The sequence below is a fragment of the Nannobrachium achirus genome (genome assembly GCF_963921795.1).
Source record: "Nannobrachium achirus genome assembly, chromosome: 24".
In the NCBI taxonomy this organism is placed as follows: Eukaryota; Metazoa; Chordata; class Actinopteri; order Myctophiformes; family Myctophidae; genus Nannobrachium; species Nannobrachium achirus.
Genome location: NC_137831.1, coordinates 4,231,768 through 4,242,277, shown reverse-complemented (window position 1 = coordinate 4,242,277; position 10,510 = coordinate 4,231,768). Strand labels below are relative to the sequence as shown.

The following is a 10,510-nucleotide window of genomic DNA, read 5'->3' as shown; positions in this document are numbered from 1 at the left end:
ACCTCCCAATGCGAGCCCCACAGTAGCACTTTGGCACTGGTTTCTGTAAGCCAAAGTTTCCAGTTCTCTCACCGGCCACCAGGTTAGCTGACCTTGCCAACCCAGACTGCTGGTTTGGTATGCACCAGTTACAGCATTTCTTCCACTCAATGTAGAGGATTGGGGTACCAGTGCATCATTCCAGGCAGGTGTGGTGAATGTGCGTGCCATCAATGTTGTGAATGACTGTGCCGAGTGAGGGGTCAAACTCACATCAGACTTTGTGGCAGCAGCCAAGTGAGCAACACCTTCAGAATGTGCTGCATTTAGTTGAGCATGACCGCCGTGAACAGCCCAATCTTCGCTCCTACAAGCGCAAGCTGAACACAGTGAATGACTAGGACAATATTTCAATATTTTTAAACATTTTTCAATGAAAATGTAAATGTTTCTTCTTGATTAAACACCTTTTCTCTTGTCAGAAACACCTTCTCACAAACTATTTGTTGTATTTTGGAGAAATTGCCATGTCATGTTATCAAGAAATGAAAGCTCTAAAAGTAGCCGAAATATCACTTTTCCCTAAATTTGACATGCTGCGTTGCACCTCTAACTATGAATTAATTTTCCCCAAACTTTGCTAAAATCATTTGTATAGACAGTGGAACAAAGTTCTAGATGGAATGAAATGACGTTAAATATTTTGCATTGAAATTTGATGCACCAACACTGATTTGCGCAGGAATTAGTTTGCACCGCTCACTTCGCACGGGTGCGATTTTTTTTTTACATATTCACTGAGTAGCTTTGTCACAGAGCACCTTTACTGTACTCTACTGTATATTATACTGCTGGGTGATGGAGAAATTAATGAAGCTGGGTATTATTACAGTCTAGGCCGGGGTCTGATTAAAACAAACAGGGGAAAAACACAGAATCATCTTTTCACTGATTAAAAAATGGCTTACTTTATTTTTTTCAAATTCAGGCAATTCCACTGTAATACTATTACTTTCATATTCTAGGTAGACTAAATTAATTTGTGTGTGTGTGTGTGTGTGTGTGTGTGTGTGTGTGTGTGTGTGTGTGTGTGTGTGTGTGTGTGTGTGTGTGTGTGTGCGTGCGTGCGTACGTTTGCATTTCATAGACCAATATCGACCAAGAGCTTTTCCATCACCAAACAGTGATCCACAAGAACATGGTATGTACAGGATGTTTGAGAGAACCAAGTAGCACGCACATCTTGCAAAAGATTCTCCGGGTGCCGAGCAAAAAATACGTACAGGAGAGAAGGAGATGCTCGCACACCGTCATGGGCTCCCAGGTAAGTTTATTGAATAAACTTACCTGGGAGCCCATGACGATGTGCGAGCCTGTCCTTCTCTGATGTACACGATGTTTCATTTGTTTATCATTGTTATTAATTTAGCTATGATTTATCTTTGGTTTCAGCAGCCATTTTCTATTCATGTTTCACTTTGACCCTTTTTCATGTATTATCTCTCCCTTCCTCCCCCGCACCTTCCGACCAATATTGTCAACATACTTCTTTATAGAACTGGATATTTCAATAGGTCTTTGACACATGCAAACAGTCGGTCGTAATTACCACTTAGTTCATTGTCTGTATATTTTCCAAAACACATAAGTTAACACAATATTTTTAATGAAAAAAAGTCTGTAAGGTCACATGTTCTGAGCAATTATCAGCTATTTTTGCTTTGAGAAATTGTATAGGTTTAAGTAGTTCATTGGTTAATAATGTAGACCAGACGTCAAACAGAATACCTTATACTGTAGCTCAGGGATGAGTTGTGAGCTGGTATGCCTATTTTCATTGTTCATACAGTAGTATGACACATTATGTACGGCTTGAGTGGTTTATCCTTGTCAATAATTTTGATAATGTGAGATCAAGCTGCTTTTACATAGCTCAGTGACTACAGCAGTAGAAACAAGATGTCCTTTTAACATTAGAATGATCAAGAACTCTCATTGGAGGACCACATCTACCATAACATGCTCTGTTCTTTGGTCATTTAGAAACTCCTGATCCTGTGTGTCAACAACTCAAGTCTATTCTAAAGGAGAAGTTTGAGTGTTTGTTGGAGTGGACAAAAGAAGGACCAAAAACACTTCTGAATAAGATCTACACAGAGCTCTACATCACAGAGGGAGACAGTGGAGAGGTCAATAAAGAACATGAGGTCAGACAGATTGAAAAAGCATCCAGGAAACCAGCTGGACTAGAAATACCAATCAAATTAGAAGACACCTTTAAGCCTTTACCTGGACAAAATAAACCAATCAGAACAGTGATGACAAAGGGAGTGGCTGGTATTGGCAAAACAGTCTTAACTCATAAATACACACTGGACTGGATAGAAGACAAAGCCAACAACATTTTCCATTTTGTGTTTCCATTCACTTTCCGAGAGCTGAATTTGATGTTGAAAGAGAAGAAGAATTACAGCCTGGTGGAACTAATTCATTACTTTTTTGGTGAAATCAAGGAAGCAGGAATATCCAGTTTCAACAGTTCCAAAGTTCTGTTCATCTTTGATGGTCTAGATGAGTTTCGGTCTTCTCTACAGTTCCAGGAAAATAACATCTGGATTGATGAAACGCAGCCAACATCAGTGGATGTGTTACTGGCAAACCTTATCAGTGGTCACCTGCTTCCCTCTGCTCGCATCTGGATAACAACACGACCTGCAGCAGCCACTCGGATCCCTAGAGATTATGTTGACAGGATGACAGAGGTTAGAGGGTTCACTGATGACCAAAAGGATCAATACTTCATGAAGAGATTCAGTGATGATGAAAACCAGGCCAGAACAGTCACCTCACACATCAAGACATCACAAAGCCTCCACATCATGTGTCACATCCCAGTCTTCTGTTGGATCATTGCTTCAGTTCTGGAGAACATGTTGAAAAAAGCGGTGAAAATATCACTGCCAAAGACACTGACTGAGATGTACCTCCGTTTCATGGACGTTCAGTCTGAACAGACGAATGTGAAGTATCATGACAAAGATCAGACACATGGTGACTGGAATCCAGAGAAGAATACAAGAGCCATTCTGTCTCTGGGAAAACTGGCTTTTGAACAGCTGAAGGAAGGCAACCTGATCTTCTATGAAGCAGACCTGATAGAGTGTGGCATTAATATCAGAGATGCAGCTGTGTATTCAGGAGTGTTCACCCAGATGTTTAAAAAGGTGAAGGGTGGGTGGGTCAAGGAAGAGGTGTTCTGCTTTGTTCATCTGAGTGTTCAGGAGTTTCTGGCTGCTCTTTATGTCTTTCACACATTCATCCAAGATGGTGTCAACCTACTGTCAACCTCCAAGTGGTCCAAGCTATTTAGATGCAAATCTAAGATCAAACACCTTTACCAGAGTGCTGTAGACATGGCCATACAGAGTGAAGATGGACACTGGGACTTGTTCCTCCGTTTCCTGCTGGGCCTCTCATTGGAGACAAATCAGAGTCTCTTACAAAGACTGTTGGGACAGACAGGAAGTAGATCACAGGCAAATCAGAATGTCAAGTACACCAAGAAGAATCAGGAATCAGTCAAGGTCAATGAGAATCCATCTCCAGAGAGCATCATTCTGTTGGGAGATACAGAAAGTAGCGATCAGACCAATCAGGAATCAGTCAAGGGCAATGAGAATCCATCTCCAGAGAGCATCATTCTGTTGGGAGAGACAGGAAGTAGTGATCAGACCAATCAGAAAACTGTCAACTACATCAAGGAGAAGATCAGGGAGAATCCCTCTCTAGAGAGAAGCATCAATCTGTTCCACTGTCTGAATGAGCTCAACGATCATTCTCTAGAAGAGGAGATCCAACAGTCCCTGAGTTCAGGACGTCTCTCCACAGAGAAACTCTCTCCTGCTCAGTGGTCAACTATAGCTGCCATGTTGCTGTCATCAGGAAAAGATCTGGATGTGTTTGACCTGAAGAAATACCAAGCTTCAGAGGAGGCTTTTCTGGGGCTGCTGCCACTGGTCAAAGCCTCCAGTAGAGCAGTGTAAGTGCACTGATAACTGGATACATTTAATATATTATATCATTGTTCTGTTACTTCAAGCATTTTAGCATTCCTCATGTGACAAATAGTGAAAATTGCAGATCTACAGCTCACAACATGTGATGTGAGCTTGTGGATATGTTATTTTAGCTATTTTTTGAATAATGCAAACGTTTTCATTTTGATAATTTATAATGACATGCCCAAAATAGGGAGGGCAAGGGTTAACACTGTCTGTAACCTCCGAGAGAGCTTAAGAGAAAGTTCATTAAAATCAGCAGAAGTCTTATAGTAGTTCAACATATCCAAGAAGACCTTAGTGAAACATAGACTAATCTAAACACTGTGTGTGTGTGTGTGTGTGTGTGTGTGTGTGTGTGTGTGTGTGTGTGTGTGTGTGTGTGTGTGTGTGTGTGTGTGTGTGTGTGTGCGCGCGCAACAGAGTTGTAAAAAATAAACGTTTACAATTTATTTTGCTGACAGATAGACTTGCAAAAACCTTTATGGAATAGGAATGACAACATAATGGTAAAATAATTATAGTATTGTTAATATAATATAAGATATAAATTACAGAATACAAATATTGGTTTCATCCACAAATGTTTGTTTCTCCAGGCTGAGTGGCTGTAACCTGTCAGAGAGATGCTGTGAGGAGTTATCATCAGTTCTCTCCAACTCCTCTAGTTTGAAGGAAATTGATCTCAGTAACAATGATTTGACCGATTCAGGAGTGAAAAAACTCTCTGCTGGACTGGGGAGTCCAGACTGTACACTGGAGACACTCAGGTCAGTATTCCTGAACATGTACAGAACACCATTCATATTCTGGTTTAAATACATGTGGAGATTAACCTGTCTATTTAATACTTTTATAACTAATGTTCCTCCAGGCTGAGAGGCTGTAACCTGTCAGAGAGATGCTTTGAGGAGTTATCATCACTCTTAAGCTCCAACTCCTCTAGTTTGAAGGAAATTGATCTCAGTAACAATGATTTGACCGATTCAGGAGTAGAAAAACTCTCTGCTGGACTGGGGAGTCCAGACTGTACACTGGAGACAGTCAGGTCAGTATTCCTGAACATGTACAGAACACCATTCATATCCTGGTTTAAATACATGTGGAGATTAACTTGATTATTTATTATTCTTCAACATTCATTTATGTTTTATTAGGTGGAGGCAAATTCTGATACTGGATACATTATGCTATCTTTCTTTTACAGAAAAAAATAAAGACAACATGGTAATGTTTTTTTTTCACTAATGAACACATTATTTGTATCACTAATGTTTCACCAGGCTGAGTGGCTGTAACCTGTCAGAGAGATGCTGTGAGGAGTTATCATCAGTTCTCAGCTCCAACTCCTCTAGTTTGAAGGAAATTGATCTCAGTAACAATGATTTGACCGATTCAGGAGTGAAACAACTCTCTGCTGGACTGGGGAGTCCAGACTGTACACTGGAGACACTCAGGTCAGTATTCCTGAACATGTACAGAACACCATTTATATCCTGGTTGGAGATTACCTTGATTAATTTATTCACATTTAATCAGAGGGTGACAGACAAAGCCAGACAATAGCTATTGCAACTTTAACTAGAAAGTGTGGTTGAACTGACGATGATCATTTATATTTTATATTGTGATAAAGCATGACCAATCCTGTCTGATTGGACATTATATTGTCCAAGATATCTGGAATTTTCAACCCTTCAGTTGGTTTACAAAAAGCACTTTAGCTGGCATAAAGGTTCTCAGACCTAGAACAATAGTGTGTTGCCTATAGCAACCACACTCATAGAGGACTCCACTCACCTGGACCATAAACTGTTGACCTGCTCCCATTGGACAAGAGGCTGCGCTCCATCAAAGCCAAAACTGATGTTAGAAATTTAAGCCACAATGAATGCACTTTCACAGTTCTGCCTTGCTGTACGATATAGTATTGTTTGCAAAAGACAAATAAAGTGAACCTTGAACCAAATGAATTTAGTTCAAGGTAATAACAACCCTGGCTGTTACGTGCGTGCGTGCGTGTGTGTGTAGGTTGTCAGGCTGCATGGTCTCAGAAGTAGGCTGTTCTTATCTGGTCTCAGCTCTGAGATTAAACTCCCATCTCAAAGTACTGGACTTGAGCTTCAACCATCCAGGAGACGGAGTTAAGCTCCTCTCTGCTCTACCATTGGAGACTCTGAGGTATGGACAGAACTGTAATTGTATTCTTCATGGTTTAGAGTAAGGAGATCATATGGTAACGCTGTTTCTATTATTGAATGGAATACGTAGACCTTACGCTGTGTCTCCTCCACCCACAGTGTCGACCATGGTGGTGATTGCATGCTGCAACCTGCAGGTCCGAGGAAGTTGTGTAAGTGTGAATTCTGTTTCATTCATTAAATCAAAGTATCACACATCCAGCTATGTGGATGAACAGTTAGTATACATAGCAGCATGTGACATTCACTCATTCACATCCTTCTGTGAATGAACAGGATAATTACTCTAAGTTGAGTTGTTTTCGATCCCAAAGAAACAGATAGGGTTGTAATAGTCTGGTAGGATTCACCTTGAAACATGGGCTGCATATTGTTCTAGTGTTTTTGGTTGGTTTCTTTTCTGAATGTTTTGAAGGTTTGCACAGGGCTCTACTTCCTGTATTGTCCCAGCTCAGATTCTGAGCCTGGGACAACTTCCTGCCCCAGGAATATCATAGTTTTGGCCCAGAGGTTCTTCTCGCCCCCCTAGTGGCGAAAAAAAGAACCTCTGGGAACTCAGATTGGGGTTGTAACAGTTCATCCATTCTGGAGTTGTGATTTGGCCTTCCGTGGTCCATGTTGTACTTTTTACTCCACTACAATAACAGCTTGCTGATTTGTGTGTGCATCTGCTTGTGTAAAATGAGTCTCTAAGTAAGTTAAGTAAAAGTATCAATACCACATAAGCCCTGCATTTAACATTTTATTGATTAAAAAGTACAGCATCAAAATATACCTATAAAAGTCTAAGTGACAAAAGTAAGGCACAAAAGTCAGTTTAACTCCCCCCCACATTTTCAAAAATAGCAGATCTACAATCTTACAACGCAATGTGATGCAATGTGAGCTTGTATACTGTATCACCTATTTTACAATAATATGTTTATAAAATAGGACTTGGTTAAAGTGTGTTATTTTTAGTGGAATAAAAAGTATAATATTTGCCTCTGATTTGTCAAATGTAAAAAGAAAATGCAGATCTACAAGCTCACAACTTGTCGCAATGCAACATGTTGTGAGCTTGTAGATCTGCTATTTTCAAATAACAGTAACAGTATAAAATAGGGCTTAAGGCTCATTCCCACTGGACGCGATAAAGATAACAATAACAATATGTCTGCGTTCACATCAATTATGACGCTTTATCGTTGTGGTGTTGACGCTGCCATCCATTTCAATTGAAACCCATATTTTTTTATCACGCTCAGTGGGAAAGGGCCTTTAATCTTAGATATTAATGGTAATCCAAAGCTGCATACTGTAATTAGTAAGTAAAGTTTTCAAATAATTGTAGTGGAGTAAAAAATGCAATATTTGCTTCTGAGATGTAGTGGAGTAGAAGTACAACTGGAAACATGTAAAGTATAAGTAACAACTTAAGTACAGTACTTGTGTAGATATACTTTGTTACTTTACCACTGACAACTTCAGCCCTATATGCTCATACTGTAAAACAATAGTGAAAATAGCAGATCTACAAGCTTACAGCACATTGCGATGCAAAGCATTGTGAGCTTGTAGATCTGCTACTTTCATTAATTATTTAAGCTTGTAGATATGCTACTTCCACTAATTATTTAAACATTTTTGTGAAAACACAATAAAATCCTCAGTGTTAATTTATACACTTGTAACTCTGAGAATGTATTAGTGTAACCAAAATGACCAGTAATTTGTACACAAATAAACAGAAAAGGCATTTATTCAACATTATACTTGAGTTAAAGTACACGTGTATTGCATCAAAATATACTTACAGTCCAAAAGTAAAAGTACTCATTAGGAATGGCCAGGATTTAACTTTATTTTTTTAATCTGTCAGATGTTTTCAAAAATATCAGATCTACAAGTTTACAACGCGCCACGATGCGACACATTGAGAGCTTGTAGATCAATGTGTCGCATTGCAACATATTATGAGATCTGCTTTGTTCACTATTTTTGATTAATTAATGTTTTACAAATGTTGATAATTTGCCCAAAATAGGGATGTCAGGTTCAATCCATTAAAACCTGGAAAGCATCTGTTTTCATTTTAGATTTAGTCTTGGCTACATAACCCTTAAAGGAGTAGTTCACCCCCAAAATGACTTATTCTATTGATTACTCGCGCCATGTAGACTTGAGTTCAATAATTTTGAGTTTTTGTCACATTCCTAAGACAATAATTTGATAACAATAAATGTATCCCCATTGATTTTGGATGGAGACCTCCATCCGGAATCAATGGTTTGAAAATAGCAGATCTACAAGCTCACAACGTGTCCATCATGACACATTGTGAGCTTGTAGATCTTCTATTTTCAAATAGCCAAGGTATAAATAGGGCTAAATTGGTTAATGTAGCCTATATGTTTTATAATGTCATAATTGATATCTTCAAAGTAACTGGCAAGGTACTGGCATTTCGGGTGGCACTTCGCTGGCATTTCGGCTGGCATCTCGCCTAACCTGACTCTCATTCCTGGGTATGACCCTGATTAAACGATACAACTTGTCTCTTAGCAAAATATAAGCACACCATTCCTGATAAAGCCGGTCGATTTGACATAATGGTGTGAGTGTGTGGCGCAAAAACTGTGGGCAGTGAAACGCGCAGAAAAACCCCATAACTATAGTGTGTTGCCCTGTTAGGGCAACCACACTAATAAGCTAGCACTTCTGTCTGTATTTCAGAATAAAAAACCTACAATGTTGCAATGATATTCCACAACTCAGTTATCATATTTATTATAGCATTTTCTTAGTACAAAACAAAATATGTTTCTGTCTCTCTTTACTTATTCCACATTGTGGACATTTCTTTTTCAATATATGCTGGGCTGCATATAGCAACAGTACCTAAAACCTACAAAGGGTAGCCAAATGATGTCTGTCACGTCAACATAAAAGGGTTAGTATTAGGGATGGCCAACGGTTAACCGTTACCGTTTAACCGATAAGAAATTGGTTACCGGTAAACACTAACGGTTAATTTTGACCGATAAAAAAAGAAAAGCAACCCATGTGTCACACCAAAAGCCCCGTACACCAATGTCTATGCAACATCAACTCATCAACCATGCAACTATACGCGCTGTGGACACACATTTCTGGACACCAATGTCTGTGTAACATCCATGCATGCACTGCGAGTCTGCGAGTGCGACGCTAGATCTGGAATCGTACACGGCACGCTGACTTGTTCATCAGGAAACAAATGCTCCGAAACAGACCGTCACATTGAATCCCATTTAAGAAGAGCTTACAACACAACTTTCTAATGTTACATGACGTGTGGAATGCTAAAGTGGATCTCTGCCTCGGCACACGGGCGAGAGAGAAAAATATTAATTAAATGTTTGATGTTTCAACCATTCCAAAAGTCATAAGATTGGAAGTTATTGCTCTACACAACAAACACAGAGGAGAGGGGGAAGTGCGAAGGGGGTCCGCTCAATGCGGACCCAGTCAGTGCGAAGTAAGTGCGAGCGTCTGCTTCTGCTACAGCCAGGGATGTGCAGAGAATGTTAGAGAGGCAGGGGCTGACATTTCTAAAAGGGCCTTTTGGTGGACAATTCTCTTGAATGCAGCCTTCAGTTATGGTATGGAAAGGGGAAATTTGCATTTCTTTTACCATAGTAAAAAAGAAAATTAATTCATGGTCTGAAGAGGGCACTTTTTATAGACTGATAAAAGGGAAGGGGCTCAAGCCCCCTTTGTCTAAATGTGTGCACGTGCCCGCATCACAATCACATTACAGACTTTTTATTTCAATCCCACTGTTTCTTTGCAAAAAACTAATTTCTTTTAGAAAACATTTGTATTCTTGTTTCTCCTAGTTTTATTGTTTTTAATGTGTAAATATGGCACTTTATTATGGGGGAAAAACGGGTGTATTTTCCTTTTTTAAATCGCTAAAATAGCACATTTTTGAACACATGTCCTTAACGGTTAACGGTTAATTAACCTATAGGGCCTTACGGTCATCGGTTAAGAAAAATTCTCCATTTGGCCATCCCTAGTTAGTATTAATTTGGGGTCCTTGACACACAAAGGTTAGAAAACCACTAGCACATATATGTATTTATTGAGAACAATAGGCCTACACATAAATATATCTCCTATCATGTAGCCTACACAAGAGCATAGAAGCTCTTGAGACAGACACTTAAAACCTGGATGAAAATAGCCGATCTACAAGCTTGTAGTAATCTAAATCTACAAGCTCACAACGCGTCCCATTGGTATGTA

General features: G+C 39.4%; 1 protein-coding gene across 1 annotated transcript in view; it reads left to right on the top strand.

The window, feature by feature from the left end:
- Nucleotides 1-1,291: 1,291 nt before the first annotated feature.
- LOC308309384 (protein NLRC3-like) overlaps nucleotides 1,292-10,510 on the top strand; it is a gene marked incomplete at both ends in the record, with an annotated part of 98,918 nt that continues 89,699 nt past the window's right edge. Inside the window, 2 exons of the mRNA XM_080754932.1 lie at nucleotides 1,292-1,303; nucleotides 2,055-2,186. Coding sequence (XP_080611058.1) covers nucleotides 1,292-1,303; nucleotides 2,055-2,186 — 144 coding nt within the window. The remainder of the gene's footprint in view (nucleotides 1,304-2,054; nucleotides 2,187-10,510) is intronic.